This window comes from Pseudomyrmex gracilis, unplaced genomic scaffold (genome assembly GCF_002006095.1).
Source record: "Pseudomyrmex gracilis isolate BER0280 unplaced genomic scaffold, ASM200609v1 scaffold_35, whole genome shotgun sequence".
In the NCBI taxonomy this organism is placed as follows: Eukaryota; Metazoa; Arthropoda; class Insecta; order Hymenoptera; family Formicidae; genus Pseudomyrmex; species Pseudomyrmex gracilis.
In genome coordinates, this window is record NW_018020619.1 from 676,410 (window position 1) to 696,755 (window position 20,346).

Sequence of the window (20,346 nt, forward strand, 5' to 3'; positions counted from 1 at the left end):
TAGCTGGCTCTGTCTAAGTTATTCTTTGGTATATCCTACTCTCCAGCTAGCTTTTTACTCTGTATATACATTTAGTTATTTCTTCTTAATTTATATTTGTTAACTATTTAGATTTTTATTGTTTCCTCTTAATCTTTCATATTTTATATTTATCTTTGTATTTTTGTTAAAAATATTTTTATTTCTGTCTTAATATTTTCAATACCTTGTCTTACATATTTTATTATTTTTGTTATTTTTTGTCATTATGATCTACTTTTCTGTTTGCTTTGTAATAACAGATGTTTGGCACCCCATTGTCTATTTCATATTCTTATTAGATTTTTCTTTCATATTATTTTTATTATTCTACTTGTTTCTGTTATTTTGTTATAATTTAATTGATTTCTTTTGTTTAATTACCTTTACATTTGTTATATTTACTTTTTAGAATACTTGTCAACATCTGTTAATTTTTGTTTAATTTTTGTTAATTTTTGTTAATTTTTGTTATTTTAATTTTGTTATTTTATTTTCTTATTTCTTTTTTCTATGTATTACTTTATAATTAAGTTCTTCTCTTTTAATATGTTTTCTGTTTACGAAATATTAATTGTACCAAGCGCTTGAGGGGAATTATTCCCAGAGCGCAATACAAATAAAGCTAAATCAATCAATCAATCAATCAATCTCTTTCATCACCGGGGGAATCGTTCTCGCAGACGATTTCGAACGCATTGACATTAGAGAGTACGTTCACTCGATTACCATGCGCGTGTACGCGGGTTATTATCCGCTTCGGTGGAAATTTTCAGCGTTTGGCGCTGTAATTACCGGAACATGGCGGATATGATAACGTCGATAGTGCATCACGGTATATTATCAAGAGCGTTACGACGCGTTACGACTCATGCATATAGCTGGGTCTAATCATCCTCGGTCATATTGAATCCGCGAATAATATCTACGTGCGCGCGCGAATCGTCGCGAGTCATATCGATTGAGATATTTGACCTCAATCGTACGATTGTTATCTTGTTATTTCAGATTTTCTTCTAAAAAAAGAAATAGATAACAATAGAAATTTTGTTATAGTTATCTCACATTCGCGCGTGTAACGTGTAAGTTACTCGCGGACGAATTCGCGGCTTGCATTTACATTTCGTAATACGTTATGAGAGCGAATTTAACTTCAGTGTATCGCCATTATTATTGTTCTCCGACGCCACGACGCCTTTTGGGAGAGACTATCTACCCGCGTAAATATGTATATATTCTAATGCATGCGCAATTGGGTACATGCACACACTTGGCAAGAACTTTGAGTGCCATCTTTCCATCCTCGACCTCGTTAGCGACTACTAAAACCCCCAGTGCCTACCCGACTTTGCCCGTCTTTTTCAAACTTCCGAACGATATCTTCGAAACGACACTTTGCAATCTTTTGTGCTTTTCTCTTCCCTTTCCTCGTTTTATTATTATTATTATTTTTTTTTTTGGACTGGGAACTTTCCGAGCGTTATAATAAAATTTCCACAATAATAATAATTATTTAAAATCCAAGTTGCGCTAACGTCACTTCTTGGTAATAAAAATAAAATTTGAAACACTTGTGTACAATATTAAAGCGAGATAATATTGTTTTTTTTGTTACAATAAAAAACGCTCCTTATGTTTTATAGAACAAGAGTTTCTTGTTTTTTTTCAAGTTACTTTCCATTCGTCGGTTCCTTTCTTCTTTTTTTTTAACGAACTTCGTATGAGACTTGAAAACTTTTTGAAGAACTTCTCGAGGGAGTTAGCTAGATGCACTGACTTCGAACTTCCTTTCAATATTAGAACTTAGCTCTCTTCTCGTCCTTTTCCCGGATGAGAACTTTTTATTATCCGGTAAATATCATCATTTGAAATGCAATAGTGTATACAAAAAAAGAGAGAAAAAACTTGCAGAGAGTCTCCCGGATTTTCTGACGAACGTCGGCGGTTGACGCGCGCGTGATTGATTTTCCTGTTTATATTGTTTCAGGAAAACGACACGATACGCTTTCGGGTCACTCTGGAGGACGAGGTGCCGGCGGGGCAGCAGCCAAACATCGTCGGCGTGGACGCGTACGTGATCGTGCTGGATGAGAACGACAATCCGCCGCACTTTCTCGGAGTTCCGTACGAGGCCGTCGCCGAGGAAGATACCCCAGTGGGTTCCACGATACTAGCGGGCATCAAGGTCGTGGATCCCGACCTGCTGGGCGACATCATAGATCTCACGTGTGTCCCGCAGCCACAGGTGAGTCGTTAATACGCGTTAACTCGCGAGAGATAATCATATCATTTTCACACGGTTTCGCATCTGGCGCTTTCTTGCGAGTGGTTTTTCCGCGATGGAAAATTTCACCCTGTGGCTTTTACGTCTCTCACAGAGACTCAAGATCCGTTGTCTTCGCCAATTCGTTCAATAACGTTATCCCGAGAACAGCACAAAACTCGGTTATTCTCGCGACTTAATATCTCTTGTAACGCGCGTTACAAGAAAAATGCGAGGTTTTTTCTTTTTATTTAATCTTTCTTTTCTCTCGCTAACTTTACAACGGTGATGAAGTAAAAGCGTAATGGAGTCTGGCGTGGCGGATATCTCCTCGCACGGATTTGTACTAATTTCTCCATTTGCTCCTATTTCAAACGCACACCTCGGTTTTGCTAGTTCTTTTTTAATTTATTTATTTAAAAAAGATTTGTTAATCTTAAAATCTAATCTAAACAACAATATGTGCAAGCTTGGCAAATAAGTTAATCCTATCATTGGATTGGACGGACTATCATTTACTAGACAAGTTCCTCTACTTATAAAAATATCGTCAAATTCTTTTAATTATCTAAATATTTACTTTTTTAATTTATAAATCCTAATAAATAGAGTATCTAATCCTAGTGATTTAAAGGAAATTACAATTAAACGTTCAAGATCTTCTCCATTTCTTTTAACTGTTATTAATTAAACTGCACATTCTCTCTTCCCGTCATAAAGAAGATGACAATGCAGATATTATAACGATAGCTTTTTTTGTCGAGCTATCTATCTCTCGTAACTAAGCTTACAATTTGTCGATAACGGGAATAAAGGGATTATCAGAATATCGATCGCGCGCGCGCGCACGAAATATTTTTCGAGGGTTGCGAGAGACTGTAGCAACGGGAAAAGCAATTAAATAAAAACGACGAGGTCTCATTCGCGATATTGTACCACCCGCGCGGAAGAAAGCAGATAATAAACAGGCTGTAAAGGAACGAGGAGTCTGTCTTTTCCGCTCAAAGACTTTATTAAGAAGTCGTCGGTGTGCCGTCTCTCAGCTTCTTTAGGATGCGACGCGAGGGTTTAGACCGCGTCGCGTTGGAATACACAGCCCCGCTGTGAGGCGGATAAAAGATGTACAAGCACCGGTATTTCACATAAAATGAAGTATTCGTCCCGGATGAGGCGTTTCTCTCTTGTTTCGCGAGGCGAGGCGGAATATCGGCGCCGGGACCGGGCTTTGTAATTCGCAGTTTTCCATTAAGTCATCCCGCGCTTCCTGTAATAAACCAAGCGAGCGAGAGAGAGAGAAACAAGGACCGGGGGAAAGCAGCTCGCAACTCCGTCTCGCAACGCCGAGCAGCACGCCCGAGGGAGCCAAGGACTCGTCGACGACGACAACGACGACGACGATGGCGGCGGTCACTGCTGCTTGCTCCTCGTAAAGAGTCGGACTTCCGCAATCATTGCTGCGCAGCTCCCGGATGTTAACCCCCGTGGAAAACGCGTAACCTGTTTCGCATGGACAAGCGCGCGCGCGTACTGGGGCGCGTTCGCAAATCGAATCTTTTCGATGTGTAAACGAAAATTTTATTATCCTCGCCCGCGCAAGCAGGGAAATTTCAGTTTATCGACGTAACGAGTTTATGGTTTTGTACGTATCGTCATTTCGATCCACTTTGGATCTGATTAAAAGTTGCGGCTTTCCCCCGATTGTGTTTTTTCATTTCTTTGCAAGATGTTAGTATTTTACTTCATCCGTGCTTATTTTGAATAGAATTAAAACAATTTTCAAGAGACGAAAAATTATTTCAAACTCGAAATATATATGTATATATCAGAAATGCAAGCACCTAAGGGGCAAAGTTTTGTTTGGATGGAGCATCTCGTATAATGTTTTCATTCGAATCGTCATCGCCGCACGAGTCTATGGAATTTCGGTCACGTCCGAAAATCGTATTTACGATAAGTTGTAGTATGTTACCGCGGAAAATTGCTGTTGAAAACTGCTATCCGTTCGGGAACCCGATCGATGTAACGCGCAATCACTTATGCGATACGCGCCGTTCGTTTCGCATCGGCAAAAGGGACTCCACGAATACGCCTCGAGAATTCGGTCGACGGGAAAAACGACGTTCGCGTATCGCACGGACGTTTTTTTCTCTCTCCCAGCGAGAAAAGTCCAATTCGTATATCATCTCGCAGCCCGTGAAAATTATCTCTGCGGCCTCCGACGTTTCTTTCTCTCTCTCTCTCTCTCCCGCTCTCTTTATCTTCCTATCGCATCTTTTTCGGGAAAAGACGAGTGGCCCCGGGATATTAGTACATATAAAGCGCACTGCCCACCCTACGTCATATTCGCTCGATAAATTCCGGTAGGGCTGTTAGCCGTGACCAATAAAACCGTAAAACCTTTTAACTAATGGCCCGGCGGCATTGCAGCGGCGAACTTTAATGCTCCGCGCACTTACCGCGCGCGGAATTCACCGCTGCTGCCGTAACTAGTCGGAAGCAACGCGCGCGATCGCACCTAGTCATTAAATATAACTAATGTTTACAACGTCTCGGGATTTTGGCACGCGAATCATCCGTTCGAACATTTGGTAATGCCCTGTGAATGTGTCCGGGTCGTCGTCGCAGCTTCGATCGCGGTTGACAACAACGCTAATTAAGAGATGCTCGTTGACAAACAGGTGGACGGTTTGCCGCAAATTAATTATAAATTGGAGACACGTTTGTTTTTCCATTTTCGAAATTCGAATGCAAATTGAATTGTATTCTCGAATATAGGTATGTATTTTCATCGTTCGAAACAACGCGAAATTTTAATTTGTAATTTCACAATAACAAAATGATGTGCGCGCATAATTTAAACGAAGCGAATTTATGAATTCGCGCGCGCGTGCGAAAACTTCCCATCGCACACGAGTTTGAGAATTTTTGAACAAACGGATAATTTTTTTTTTTTTTTTGTTACAGTTCCAGGACGCGTGCGAAAAGTTCGGCATCGTCAACGTCGAGAAGAGCCAGAACACGTACGTGGGCGCGTTGGTGCTGCGGCAGCCCCTCGACTACCGGGAGAGACCTTTCTATCAGCTGCTGCTGCGAGCGAGCGTAAGTATCTTATAACCCTTCGAGGGAAACTCTCGAGAATTGACTGTAATTTATGTATGTGTCCGCGGCTACGGAGACTGGTCACTCCGATGAGCTGTGTGTGCTGCTCTCTCGCAACGCGATGACGGCCCCGAACAAATCTATTCATAACCAGATGCGTGTATACGTGACATCCGAGATTGCGGTCGAATTCAGGATACAAATTTACAAGCTCGGGCGTGGAGACGCGCGAAGACGGGGCAGATATTGTACATAAATATAGATGATACACGAAACTTTTTGAACATAAGCATGAAAGTGCATCGAGTTAGTCGGAACATGAAAAACAATTTGGCAAAAAAATTTGCAATTTATTAAGATATAAAATAAATCAAAATATTATAAAATTCTGATTCTTTATACTCTTAGTGGCACGAAAACATAAAAACCTACAACTCATATTCCACGATCTGATGAAATTAACTCAATTTCTTAAATTAACAAAAATATATTTAGTAATATCAAGTGATTTTACATATACCTCTTTAACAATATATTAATCATATGAGATACTAATTAAAATATATAAACATTTTGATAAGACTCATTGAACGTTATGAGGATACGTCGCGCGCATCATCTTTTCCGCGCGTTACTCACGTTCCAGTTTTGCGAACGGATCGTAGTTGTTGATTTTTTTTTGTATCCAATTTTTTCGGACAAAAACAGCGTAATTCTAGAGCCGTCCAGGCTCTCCGCTTTGTTGCGCACAAGTGAGAGAGAGAGAGAAGCAAAACACGTGGTATTATTTAAAATAAAAGCGCACCGGGGCGAGAGCGCAAAGAACACTATCGAGTTTACGTGGTTTCAAAAAGGGGTGTTTGTTGATAAAAAGCCAGACACGGTATGTTCGGGTGGAAACCGGAAACCTTAGTTACCCCCCGGTTTACCCTTTGATTTCGATCGTCATTGTTGAGATATAAAAACGAAATATGTGTAGCAACACGCGCGGAAAACTTTTCAGGCTCACGTTTCACGCGTTTTTAAAGCAAAGAGAAAAAAAAATCATAAACCGCCTTCTCGCGTGATTCATTGTCAGTGCGCGTTTTCACACACATACACACACACACACACACGCAAGTTATATCATAAACCCCGCGCTATCGCGCGGTAAACATATCTCGTTTATGCTTATTAGATCTTATATGTATTCGCGTGTGATGGATGCGACTATTTTCCGCTTGGTTCATCGAGATTCCGCGCGGTATTTCTCTCTTTTTTTTTCTCTTCTTGTGCAACGCCCGAGGTATATTGCGCGAATTTGAAGAAAATCGGGTAGAAATTTGTTTGCCGGAGAAACGCAACGGGTGGGAAAAAAATCTTACAAAACAACAAACAAATATAATGCCTTCAATGACCATAAACAATTCTAAGATGCCACTTTGCGTCACATATACATGAATTGTCCATTTAACTCCCTAATGAAATTTAAAAAATTGAATTGTGAAAAAATATCTGATCAGGGGAATCGATTCCCAATCTCTCGTATTCCAGTTGTCCAATTCTAAATATATATTAATTTACACGTTAAAAATATATACAGTAAGAATTACTTTAGTAATTTCGAACATTACAATTTCGATTTCTTTTTTTATGAGATTTCTTATGAGAATAGGTTCTCTTACTAATGATGTTTTCGTCCGATCTCGAGCGAGTGCAAATCGTAGAACGCGCGTTTGGCTGCGTTCCGATACTCGCTGCCAACACTAAAAAAATCTATACCTCACGTCACGTGTGCTATAGATTTCTAGTCCTGGCAGTAGATGTCGAAACGCAGCCTCTATTTCCACTCTAAGAGAAAGAGAAACATATTTTTTGTCTCTTGTTATCAGTCGATCGCTGACTAAAAGGGGAAGAAAATAATTTCGAATTCTAGACAGAATCGGTCCTGTGCGCTCGAAATTGCTGGAGTTCCACTGCATTTCGCACGTATACATCCAGCGTGTGGTTCTAAAATCTCATTTCTTGCAAAACAGTTGCAACACGTCGAAAAGAGAAACTCGACGATCGATCAAAGAATTGCGGAAAGAAGATTCCGCGACGAAAACAATCAAATTGCATAAAACTCGCGTAATTCTTACTTAATAAGCGCGGGAGAGACGCGCGGGATATAGCGAAGATTAATTAATCAACGTCTGGGTGTACTTACGTGTGCGCGAGATCGTGCATAAAGAGATAATTGCAGAGTCACTCGCGACACTCTTTGGCGCGCTCGTAACGGCGAAAGCGCACGAGAGAGAGAGAGAGAGAGTCTCTTTCTCGGCGAGCACGCCGGAGATTGATTTTAATTACACGTTCTCTCTCCGGAAGCGACGAAAACGTCGTCCTCTCTAAGAAGATGGTTTCGCTCGCGATAGCGCGTGTAATTATAGCGGGGGCGGCGATGAAAAGCGGCAGAACACGGACGAGGCGAAGGCCTCGAGGCCTTTGCGCGTTATAAATCGGTCGAATAAAGCGCGCGGTCGAGTTAATTTTACGCTTCTTTTATTTTTCACGAGACTCGCCGTCCGCAAATGCGAGTTACTTCTAATCGGCTCGCGGATTAAAGTGATCTCGAATTTGTTGCGGTACAGAAGACAAATTTGTTGAATCGTGTTGTCTTATCTCGTTCCGACAATTTTTTTTCTACCAAAAAATAGTTTTTACGAAATATTTTTTTCTGACGCATCGTCAGAAAAATTTATTGCGAAAAAAATAGCTGTCGAACGGTAAAATTTGCAGTCGGGCAGTCGGAAATTAACCTAACACGAGACGCAACAAAAGCGGAGATCGCGCAAATGGGTGGAGTAGAATTACAACTCGTGTCGTAAAAGCGGAAACTGCGCGACATTAATCCCACGACCAGACGGCAACCTGAAATGTGCGAAATTTTGTTGCGGCAGGACGGCCTGAACAATGAAACCACCGGCGTGGAGATCAAGGTGGCGGACATTCAGAACAGTCCGCCGGAATTTCTGGACTCGCTAACAGGTGTAGTATTCGAGGACGATCCCATCGGGACCCTTGTGATGATCGTAAAGGCTCGAGACGGCGACCGGGGTATGCCGCGGAAGATGATGTACGAACTGGTTACCAGTGAGTCTGCCGTTTATAACTGAATCATATTCGCCATAAAACTAATCTCTTCGCAGATTCTGTGAAATTTTAACTAATTTCGTGTATAAAATATATATATAAAATTTACATATATTATTTTTTTAATTTTTGGTCCTTATATAGTGAGAACTGTGTTTGAACTTCAGAATTTTGAATATAAAGATAATCAGACTGACAGCAAAGATAATTAGAGTGACGGTAATGAGTCTTTATTAACACGACGTCGAATGCGTCGCATTTTCAGATCCGTTTGATTATTTTCTGCTGGACGACGACACGGGGGAGTTGAGGACGGCGAAGCCGCTGGACAGAGAGGCGCTGGAGAACTCGACGGGCGTGCTCACGCTGATTGTGAAAGCTCGCGAATTAATCGACGGCATGCCCGGCAACGACAAGCTGACGGTATCGACGGCCAAGGCGACGGTGACGATTAAGGACGTCAACGACGAGCCGCCCACGTTTAATCGACGCGAGTACAACATCGAGATCCCGGAAAACGTGCCGGACGGCACGCCGTTGCCGCATCTGGACATGACGGTGAAAGACCCGGACGTGGTGAGTTTTCTCCGAGATTCGATCGGTAGATAAAAAAAAAAAAAAAAAAAACTTGTGCGTTTTGTTTTTCAAATGTCTCTCTCTTTCTCTCTCTCTTTCGATCGAGCAAAATGCAAATTGCACATATTGTCGATAATTGGACGCAAATTCGACAATTAATGTCAAAATGTCGAAAACCCCGAGAGAAATTTACAGAAACTTAAACGCGATAAACGCTTGTTAATTCAATATTTATGTTAATGCATTCGGGTTTTTTTATCAAGCTCGCGGGATATCGCGCGCGGAATGACGACGCTCGTCGGAAAAACGTCAAAGCGCGTTTTAATTCGGTCCGCTTGTTAAAATGTTCGCGCGTTAACGTATAGCGAACGAACCGCGTCGGGTGTAAATATAATTCATGACGTATTTTATGAAATCTTGTTTTCGAAACAATCATTATTGACCGCTGTAAAATGCCGCCTGTGCTACCGTAGTTTGTCGAAAGAAAGAAAGTGAGAGATTGCGCTTCGCTCGCACGCCGAAAAAGAATCACGACATCGATTCGTGTGTTTGTGTGCAAAAAGGGTCTCAACTCCGTATTTTCTCTGCGACTGGAAGACATAACGGGCGCGTTCACGGTGGAACCGGTGCTGGCGACCGGCAGCACGTCCGTGAACATTCGCGTTACCAACGGCTCGCTCGACTACGAAAACCCCAATCAACGAAAATTCATTATCCTGGTAAGGCACAATTGAAATTAAAAATTTCTCTCTCAAAGGGCAGGTTAAGTTGATTTGTTTCCGAACAACGAATATCACTTGATGCAAGTTCGAACTATTGTAATTGCACATTTGATTCTAAAACTCGCTCGCGCGATGACGAGAAATACGCGATTATCGTTACCAGGTCGTCGCCGAGGAGGTGCACACGAATCCGAAACTGTCGTCAACGGCGACGGTAACGATCGCCATCACGGATGCAAACGATAATGCCCCATCGTTCGGGAGCCCCACGTACACAGCCTCGATATCCGAGACGGCGGCTCCGGAGAGCCCAATTATAACGATCACAGCGAAGGATCGCGACAGCGGCCGGTAAGCGTTCGTTAGCTCGGCTTTAGCTTTGTGCCGCACCAAGTAATTTGAAAACGCGATCCTCCCCCCGTTCTCTCGTCTCACGTCTCACGGGTTTCTGTGTTATACACAGCTTTGGCACCGCCGGCATAGTCTATCAATTACTCGGTCAGGGCGCCGAGCATTTTGCGATCGACAAGAAAACCGGAACCATCACGGTCGCGCCCTGCCAGACGCTCGGCACGTCCCCGTGTCTAGATTACGAGCAACAGACCGAATACTTCCTCACCTACAAGGTAACCGATCTCACTTTTTTGTACATATATATATGTACACACAGCTATAATTGCAAGCATGTCTCGTGAGAGAAAAACTTGCATTAATTAAAAAACTAATATTTTTGATACACTTTATAAAACAAACATCCTCTATATATAGTCTTCCTATATAGTATATTATTTTGTATATATTATATATTGTACAATATATATTATATATTATTTATTACTTTTTGAATTCAATTTAACGCACGTACATCCATTGTGTGGCTCAATCTTAATACTTAGTTGTACATTATTTTATATTTACATTTATACATATATTTTTATATATTTTATTTATATTTATATTTTTTTATATATACAACGTGTTTTTATTTTCAATATCTTTATCCCGAAGAAAACTTGATCTTTTTAGGCGACGGACGACAATGGGAAAGGACAAACTACGAGCGTTTCGTTGCGCATCAGCCTGATAGACGCGAACGACAGTCCGCCGCGTTTTCTGCAGGACAAGTACCGCGCCGTGGTTGACGAGGGGGCCGAGAAATTCGAGCCCGAGCTGAAGGTGCAGGCGCGCGATAAGGACAAAACGTCCAAGATCACGTACGCTCTGGTGGGAGGTAACGAGCTCGGGCTGTTCGCCGTCGATGCGGACACCGGCGAGATTACTATCAAGAGCCCGGTCGACATGACCAACGCCACCCATGACTGGATCGGTCTTACGATACAGGCGAGCGACGGCACATTCGTGGATTCCGCGCTTGTTAACATCACCGTGCGCGACGTTAACAACAACGCGCCCGTGTTCCCGCACGACATTTACACGGCCAGTATCGCGGAGATATCGCCGATCGGTAAGTATCTGGATCACGCTTTAACGACGACGATATCGCATCACTCCCTTGCGCGCAATTGCGAGTAATCTCGCAAATCTTCAATCTAGGTCGTCGGATATACGACGAGAGGATATTTTTATTTTTAACGCGCGATCGCGGCAATTGCTCGCGCAAGAGAGTCCATCGTTTTCGCATTTCATTGTCATTGTCGTTAATCAAATGATTGATGGTAGTATAGCGAGCGTTTGTCTGATTTTGATAGGAACTGTCGTGGAAGAAGTGACCGCGACGGACGCGGACAGCGGAGTGAACGCAGAGCTAGTCTATCGAATACAGAAGGGAGCCTTTGACGACTTCGCTATCAACGAGACCACCGGCGTCGTCACGGTGTCTCGAAAGTTGGATTACGACGAGAAAAACACTTATCACGTGGAAATCATTGCGTTCGACAAAGGTGAGAACTCGATCCGTTTCTTGAGAAAAGAAAGATTTATCGTGAAAAGCGTTCTCTTGTGAGAAATAGAAGAGACTGTTTTGATTCCTATGTTACGTGCGCAACGTGTGTTTATCTCATTCCTCAGGAACTCCGAGTCTGACCGGAACAACGACGCTGATGATCCAAGTCGAGAACAGCAACGACAAGGCTCCGTACTTCACGCCCGAAACCCAACGGGCTGAGGTTACCGAGGACACGCCGATTGGCACGGTTTTCGCAACATTGAAAGCGACCGATCCGGACAGCACGAATCTCGAAGCTTTGAATTTCGCCATTTCCGAACCAATCACCGCTATTGATAGAAACGGTCAACGCGTAAACGACAGCAAATCTTTCAAAGTACGAGAGAAGATATATTTGATTTGAAACTTTTTCCTCGTTTCGAAAATTGTTCGATCTTTTTTTATTTTTTTATTTTTTTCTAAAAGATCAAAGTTTGTAAATTGAACTTGTTCGCCGAACAGGATTTCTTCGCCGTTGATCGCGCCACCGGTCAAGTTTCCGTCGTTCGTGCCCTGGACCGAGACGTGGCGGCCACGGTAAGCGTCACGATCGTCGTCAGCGACACGACGGCGCCCACTTTGCAGCAAGGACGAGGTAAATAAAATACTTTTACAGAAAATGCAATTGCCATTATTGACACAAATTGTGCAATTTCTCGCCCCCCAGGTAAGCTGGTAGTCACTATTATCGACGTGAACCACATGGCGCCGGAATTTTTGAAGCCGTGGACCCGAGAAAATCCCCGATATCTGATAGAGATGCAGGAAGAGCAACCCACCGGTGCTGTCGTAGGCGCTTTCACCGCGACGGACGCCGACAGTAACATAGCGGGATACGCCATCGATCCGCCGAGCCCTTACTTCAATATTGATAATATTACCGGTAAGTTATATATATATACAAACACATACACACATACATTTTACGTCAATCTCGCATAAACATGTCCGAAAACTGCAATCGAAAACCAATTTATAATAGTTTTACGTTTTACGAGACAGTGCTTCGTTATCAAAGTTCCCCTCGATACATGGAAAAAGTTCTGCTATTATATGGCCAGCAAAAAAATTGTTGAGTCTACTGAATTTTTTGTTTTATTAACAAAAGGTTTTATTGGCAAAACAAAAATTTTAATAAATATTCCCGAATTTTTATACCGACGTTTTGTAAACATTTCAGTTCACCTCAGGATTTTAAGAGCCTGAGATGCTCTTGGCTAAATGTTTCTTTTTGAAAACCTGAACTTGAGGTGAATCGAAATGTTCACAAAAACGTCGATATGAAAATGACACATGGTTCAAAACCGTCTTCAGGAATTTTTATGACACGCCGCGAAAACATTAAATTCAATGATCTTAGCTAATTTTTCTTGCCGGTCAACTGACTTCTCGCTATTCTAGCAAATTTTTTACTCAAAACTCTTATCTTTTGATAATTTGCCTATCGATCTCCCGCGGTATGAAATAAAAATTGTCTCACTTGCGCAGGAATTGTGCGAACTAGTCAAGTGATCGATTACGAGGAAACGAAGCAATTGGAATTCACAGTCGTTGCTTACGATTCCGGAGTGCCGCAGCTCTCCGCAACCGCGAAAGTTACCGTCACGGTGATCAACGTGAACGATCAGGATCCGAAGTTTGAGAAGGAGTTGTACAACGCGACGGTGAAGGAAAACTCGCCGCCTGGCACGCGCGTTATCGTCGTCAAGGCTACGGACGATGACGAGGGACCTTTCGGTGATGTTAGCTACAGTTTAATTGGCGAACACGCTTCTGACTTCAACATCGGTGAGCCGTCGAAAATCGTGTTCGATTATCTCGCAATAGCTTAAAAGATGATCTTTTTTTTTTACGCGTAATTTTTTCACGCAACTTTTAGGACATGAAACTGGAGAGATCACGGTGGGCGGTGCCACAGTTCTCGACAGAGAGATGACATCGGAAATCACCATAACGGTGATGGCCAGCGACGGCGCTCATGTCAATTCTCGACGAAGCACCACCGTGCCGGTGGTTGTCAAACTAATTGACGTGAACGATAACAGACCGATATTCTCGCAACACAGCTACATAGCGTCCGTCGCTGAGAACCTGTCTGTCAACCCACCGGCTCCTATTTTGCAGGTATTGTCCCCCGAATCTTTCTTTCAATGCCATATACAAAAGATCAACGTGATCATATCGTGTGATATTTTGAAGGTACGAGCTGTGGATCAGGACGAAGGCACCAACGGCGAGGTTTGGTACACAATCGTCAGCGGGAACGAGAACGAGTCGTTTTCTCTGAATCACGAAACTGGCATTCTGTATCCTGCGGCCGCTCTTCTCGGCAGATCCGGTTCCTACAGAATCGAGGTAGAAGCGCGCGACGGCGCCGGAAGCGGTCCGCACTCGGACAAATGTTACGTCGACATAAGAGTCACCCCCGTGAATCAACACAAACCGCAGTTTGTGATGCCGGAACTGACGAACGCAACTGTGGAAGTACCGGAGGTATTTTTTTTTTCTCTAAATTTGAACATAACACGCGTGTTTTGAAAGTTATTAGATCTTGCTCGAAACATCTTCGGGATTTCTAGAACGCAGGCGTCCCGAATTACCTAATATTGACGGTGAAAGCGATCGATAGAGACCCCGGAGAGAACGGTCGCGTCAGCTACCACTTGAAGGTCAACAATAGAAACGTTCAGGAAACCGAGGAATTTTCCATAGATCAAGAAACCGGCGAACTTCGTTCAAAAATCATTCTCGATCGCGAGATCAAGAGCAAGTTTGAGGTAAGATTGTTTTCTATTTTCATTTTCCAATCGAACAATTGAAAATCAATCTTTACGTATTGTTTGTTTTAGCTTGTTCTCGTAGCGGCCGATCACGGCAGTCCCACGGCGTACGAAACTTTGCGCCTATTGACAGTTCAGTTAGTCGACACGAACGATAACGTGCCGCAATTTTTCGAGGAGTACAATTTTCACGTGTCGGAAAATCGACCGAAGGATTACTTCATCGGCAAGGTTACGGCGGAGGACAAAGACGAAGGCAGACACGCGAAGGTTTACTATTACATAGAAGCAGGTAAATACGTTCACAAAATATCTGAAGAGTACGTTTCTCGATAATGAAGTTAAATTGTGAAACTTGAACAGAAAAAATCAGTTGTTCTTTACGCGTTTCGAGTTTTAATAAAAATATAAATATTCTAGAAACCTTAAAAAAAGCTTTGGAAAATTCGAAAAATATACACAAAAACACATTTTCAATCCGTTTAGGAAACGAAGGCTATGCCTTTTACATGGACAAGTCCGACGGCAGCATTTACGCGAACAAGTCGTTCGATCGCGAGATGAGAGACAAGTACGTGCTTTCCATTCTCGCGTCCAACGATCCCGATCTCTACGTTAATCCGACGCAATCCGGCCACCCGTTCAGTCATCCCGAGCACGGGCATGTGAACGTGACTATAACCGTGTTGGACGAGAACGACAATCCGCCGATATTCGAGCGCAACGATTATTACGCCGGTGTGAACTCAATGGCGAACATAAACGACTTCGTGACCAAAGTAACCGCGTCCGACTTGGATGTCGGTGACAACGGCACTCTTCATTATTACGTCGCCAGTGCGAATCTTTACAAATACGGCTCGGAAAAGCCGAGCGGCTCGATAGTGCCAAGTCCGTTTAACGTTACGCAAGACGGCAAGCTCGTTACAAGCGGATACATGGCAGAATACAATCAGGACAGATTTATCGTCGAAGTAATTGCCAAAGAGACCGCCATCCCGGAGAGATTCGCGATGGCCAGAGTTCACGTGAGTGTTTTCTCCTTTCACGAGTTTGCCAACAAGAGTCGATTTGTTTTTATCTACGATGACTAATAGTCAATTAAAATTGTTACCATTATTTTTACTAGTTTTTATCGTAAAACAATCGCTAAAAAGGAAATATTTTTTATTTTTCTTGTTTCCCAAGGTGTGGGTGTTCGAACCGTCTCAGTTAATTCGCGTCATATTATCTCGACCTCCGGAGGAGGTGAACAGCGAGCGCGACGAGATTGTTTCGGAATTGTCGAACGCCACGCAGAGCAGAGTCGTGGTGGACGATATCAGGTACCACGTTGACGCTTCCGGACATATTCGCAGAGAATGGTAATTATTTGTGCGCGCGCAGCAGCGTAACTTTCTTTTTTCTTTATGTGCAATAATTTTCTGAACATTTATTGCACGTTTAATTTTTGATTTCGCAGGTGCGACATGTATCTGCATGTTGTCGAGCCGAAAACCCAAACCATCGCTCCGATTCCCCACGTGCTCAAAGTTATCGACGCGAAATACGATTTCTTGAAACACTACTACACCGGATTTGCCATCGAGAACGTCGTGGTAAGTAAATCTTGTAGTTTATAAAAATAAATAAATAAATCGCACAAAGGAATTGAAAACTCTACTAAGATTGTCGAAATGCAATACTACCGATTGAATTTACAATCAATTGATCTTCCAGCCCGCATACGCCGGGGTCCAAGAAGAGCCATTCGATCCTGCACTCGCCGCTCTAATAGCTCTCTTGGTTGTTCTGATCGTCGGAGCGGTTACCGTGACGGTTGTATGTTGCTGTTTACGCCATTGGTGAGAACCAAAGCTTTTCAATATATATCGTAGAAGTAATGAGAGGTGTGAGACCTTCGATTTTTTTCTTTTCATTATTATTTCGCGCTATTACATAATTTCAATATCCTCAGGGTAATAACTGTGCCAAATGATATACGTAAGAAGGATGGCCTAATTAAGAAGCAAATCATTGACGAGCTGAACACGACGGAGAATCCTCTGTGGATAGAGCAGTGAGTTTTGTCTCGTTTCACTCTTTTACAAAGAATTATACACTCGTACGCGTGTAAATGCAAACACGTTTCTTTTCTTTGATTGAAGAAAACTGAAACTGTACGAGGAGCAAGAGCTGACAATGCAGGTGTTCAGTGAGCCCGAGGGCGGTCTCGGCGGCGAGAGACGAGGCAGCGGTGTAAGTGTCGGCATGGGCGACACGTCCCAGGACAATACTTACGCCACGATACAGCATCCGTTACCCACGAACAGGCATCGTCCAACGACGCCGGACTACACGACGCTCCCGGGAAATCATAATGTACGTCATCAAGCGATGAATAACATTGTAATTGCAAGATATTGCCATTAATTCTCACATTTCTCTCTGGATTTTAACCAAGTTGATTTTTCTTGCTCCTCCTTTGCGCAGTTATACGAATCGGCAATGGGTTTCCAAGGATCAACATTTCAACCTACTCCGAACGTGATGCCGCAACTGACGCTCGATCGCGACGGCCAGCCCCAATTTGTTTCAGGGCTGGTATAAATCTCACCTCTGGACACGCGAGCGTCTCTCCTCAAGCGTCTCTCCTTTCCTCTCCTCTCCACCTGTCCCTCTTTCTATCTCTAAATAAGCTCCGTCGCCGTACGTTGTACCTCTTTGTCCGCGGCTCTGTCTTTTTGTTTTTTTTTTTTTTTATTTACTTGGCACGCGCCTCTTCGAAGCGTACGACTCGAACGACTCGCATGCGCACACCTCTTTGACAATAACCGAGTTGGATATTGGTTTGTCGTGCGAGTAGACGCGTATAGACGAGAGGAGCGAGACACACGTTCCGTTGCAATGTGTGTCCCCCGCTCTCTCTTTCTCTCTCTCTCTCTCTCATCTGTGTGCGATCACGGATTTTTTCGTTCGGACTCTTCCCCGAGAGCTTGCGAAAGACTCAAGAGATGAAGAGTGACGACGAACGACACAGTCAATATTACTAAAGTAAATTAATCCCTGTAGCTGGTGTGTGCATGTATATATGTGTGCGTTGCCAACCTGGGGTCCCGTCTGGACAACTTATATTACCGTTAAATCTACTTTTTAGGGGAATCAAAAAAAAAAAAAAAGAAAAAGAAACAAAAAATAAGAGAAGAAAAAAAACGAAGAAAAGAAAGACGAAGAAGACAAGAATATTAACGTTAGGTAAAAAAATAGAGACTATGAGATAGCTCGACACGACCGAAGCTTGGCACACGACAGATATATGTATATAAGTGAATGTGTAGATTCCGTCCAGCCCAGTTTTTTCGTATTGATTTTTCCTCATTAGTATTTAATATTTATATACGTTTTCTCATCGAGACACGTGTACGTGCGTGCGTTCCCGTTTAGCTGCGAACGCGTAGTTTACAACGATCACTGCCATACCTTTGGCATCGACTCGATGCGATTGTTGCGTGTATCCGGTATATAAATAATATAAAAATAACCAGGTTTTCATTACTGCGCGTTGCACAAGCACGCGCGGTTTTGGATAATCAAGATCCGAGTAATTGACCCGTAAGTTACTTTTCGCTTTTAGTGCGTAATTGTTTATTTAAGGTAACGTTTAAATGTGACTGATGTGTATAATTTTTCTCTTCCCGATATTTTGAACTGTGATTTGAGATTGCGCCCGAGCATGGGGAGTGCAATGATTTTTAAGTAACTTGTAAAATGGTTTTTGCACGAGTTACTCTGGCAATGGGCGGACATTAGTCATATCATAGTTAGATGATGAGTAACGACGTTCGCGGTGAGAATTGTCACCTCGCGGTGAGAGACGACAGCACACAATCGTGAAAAAAAAAAAAAAATCTTTAGAAACGTCACGTCAAATTTCACTACACTTTTTACGGCGGCTCCGCAAAACACCCGTCCCTCGGAATGAGAACAATGGCATGTAAAATTTGTGATCCTCAAAGAGAACTCTCCGTGAACGTCGCTTTACTTGCCGTAAACGGAAAAAAAAGACAAAAAAAAAAAACAAAAAACGTATTGCACTTACTCGATAACACAATAACTTCTAACGATCGAGGTGTTTCTAAGAACATTTATGCTGCAATTCTGACAAGCAATCGTAAGACACTTAACTCGTAGGGCTTGTAAAAACTCGCGGACTGTTTCAATTCTATGCGCGCTTTTGTTTTCTCATATTTGTTCGCAAATACTCCACGATTTCTCGTCGAATTCTTGCGGACGTATGAGAAATCGTCATTGAAGTTGCGGTGCGCGAATTTACACGCGACCGTCAAAATAAGTGTTCAAATGTCAACTCGTCGTAATTATATTGACAAAACGCTGCCGAACGCGGAATTGCGGTTTACAGAAAGAACTGAAAAAACTGCGAAGAAAAAACTATGCTATAACTCAGCTTCTTACGATTGCCCTCGTGAGCGCAACGACTTTACGATTTATTCGCACATTTGCTTGGAATTGCAACATCAATGTGAAACTATTATCGCGCTATCATATTATATACTAGATGGTTATATATATAAATATATATATATATATATATATGAATATTCCAGTTAGCAAAAAAGTATCTGTTTATTAATTACAAATTTATTATGACATTGTAACATATTTTATGTAAGTCATTAATAAAAAATATTCGTACACCAACTCCCACGAGTTATTGTCTGTCTGTGCGTTAGAAAGTTGTTTGAAATAAAGTTTTTGATCTCTACTTTATCGCACCGCTTTCATTTCTCTGACTTTAACACTTTTAATTGCAACTCCAGTTTCTTCAATTCTTCGGAAGTATTTGAAATTTCTTCTCGCCAATCAGATGTTGAAGTGCTTTCAGTTTCCGACTTCTGCGCGTAATCAAGTATCTGAACTATTGCTTCCGGCTGGTCGATCCACAGTTTGTGTCCCCTTTTTGTAGGGAATTTCCTAACGTTCATGCAAGTCAGACACGTCAATCTGACGGTTTTTGATTTTAATCTAACACGAACTGTCTCTCCAGGTATAAGTGGAGCTTGGCAATATTTACAAACTGTTCTCTTTAAATCTGGTTCCCTAAGCAAATAGATTACATTAATTCAAGCTCTTTTCCTTTCTTTCTCTCTTTTCCCTCATCCATAAGTGCAACTTTCTGTTATTTCAGGAATGTAAACGATTGTTCTCCAAACTCACATGCGTAATACTGCTTTCTTGGCACAGCCCAACATGTTGTTACCATAATAAGACGCGGCGACTCGGTTTTTTAATGCCATTATGCGACTAGCCTGCGTTGTCGAACATTTATTTTAGAATTTAAATATTACAATTGATTAGCACAATTGAGGTCAACTAGTGAAAAACAATCTCTCATGCGTGTATTTATACCTGATACAAATAATTCATTCGTTCGAAAGTATCTTTACCGGGACAGAGTTTGTTTTTAGCCTTTTGCGCATTTTTGGTCGCGTTAGATTCCATCGCAAAATACAATCACAGAGGTAACCGACCACTTTGACGATAAAAATAACCTACGGACTGTCTCATTTGTTTACACATCAGAAAGAAACATGAGCGCGGCCATGAGCACGTGTCTCACTCTAGCGCCACAATGTGCGCGTTTTTGTGCACGTAACTACGTAGTCATGTTGCTTCAATTCTGTTCCCGTTGCTATGTGCACGAGTTGTTTGGTTCTATTCCGTACTATGCGCGCGATTTATATATCATATAAAGATAGCAGATATGCTAATGATTTTTTAATCTTTTTTTGCTCATTGGAAATCAATGCGATTGATGTAAACAAACACTAC

At 42.3% G+C, this 20,346-nt stretch overlaps 2 protein-coding genes across 4 annotated transcripts in view; one reads left to right on the forward strand and one right to left on the reverse strand.

Moving 5' to 3' along the window:
- LOC109852752 (cadherin-87A) overlaps positions 1-18,604 on the forward strand; it is a 191,421-nt gene extending 172,817 nt beyond the window's left edge. For both annotated transcript variants that reach the window (XM_020424203.1, XM_020424204.1), the window contains exons 6-29: positions 2,006-2,263; positions 5,246-5,380; positions 8,302-8,494; positions 8,760-9,070; positions 9,634-9,789; positions 9,956-10,143; positions 10,256-10,418; positions 10,819-11,257; positions 11,502-11,693; positions 11,821-12,074; positions 12,200-12,332; positions 12,405-12,620; positions 13,226-13,525; positions 13,617-13,861; positions 13,937-14,230; positions 14,317-14,514; positions 14,587-14,809; positions 15,004-15,545; positions 15,706-15,881; positions 15,980-16,115; positions 16,237-16,361; positions 16,475-16,576; positions 16,665-16,878; positions 16,990-18,604. In XM_020424203.1, the coding sequence (XP_020279792.1) occupies positions 2,006-2,263; positions 5,246-5,380; positions 8,302-8,494; positions 8,760-9,070; positions 9,634-9,789; positions 9,956-10,143; positions 10,256-10,418; positions 10,819-11,257; positions 11,502-11,693; positions 11,821-12,074; positions 12,200-12,332; positions 12,405-12,620; positions 13,226-13,525; positions 13,617-13,861; positions 13,937-14,230; positions 14,317-14,514; positions 14,587-14,809; positions 15,004-15,545; positions 15,706-15,881; positions 15,980-16,115; positions 16,237-16,361; positions 16,475-16,576; positions 16,665-16,878; positions 16,990-17,106 (5,310 nt within the window). In that variant the 3' untranslated portion in view covers positions 17,107-18,604. The remainder of the gene's footprint in view (positions 1-2,005; positions 2,264-5,245; positions 5,381-8,301; positions 8,495-8,759; positions 9,071-9,633; positions 9,790-9,955; positions 10,144-10,255; positions 10,419-10,818; positions 11,258-11,501; positions 11,694-11,820; positions 12,075-12,199; positions 12,333-12,404; positions 12,621-13,225; positions 13,526-13,616; positions 13,862-13,936; positions 14,231-14,316; positions 14,515-14,586; positions 14,810-15,003; positions 15,546-15,705; positions 15,882-15,979; positions 16,116-16,236; positions 16,362-16,474; positions 16,577-16,664; positions 16,879-16,989) is intronic.
- On the reverse strand, positions 17,216-20,114 carry LOC109852753 (ribonuclease P protein subunit p21). Of its 2 annotated transcripts, none has more exons than XM_020424205.1 (3): positions 19,924-20,114; positions 19,732-19,823; positions 17,216-19,614 (listed from the first exon to the last, which is right to left on the reverse strand). In XM_020424205.1, the coding sequence occupies exons 1-3, from the start codon at positions 20,014-20,016 to the stop codon at positions 19,296-19,298; spliced, it is 504 nt and encodes a 167-aa protein (XP_020279794.1). In that variant the 5' UTR covers positions 20,017-20,114; the 3' UTR covers positions 17,216-19,295. The 2 variants fall into 2 exon arrangements, with proteins under 2 accessions (XP_020279794.1, XP_020279796.1); XM_020424207.1 differs by having other exon boundaries at positions 19,962-20,106.
- Positions 20,115-20,346: the final 232 nt, after the last annotated feature.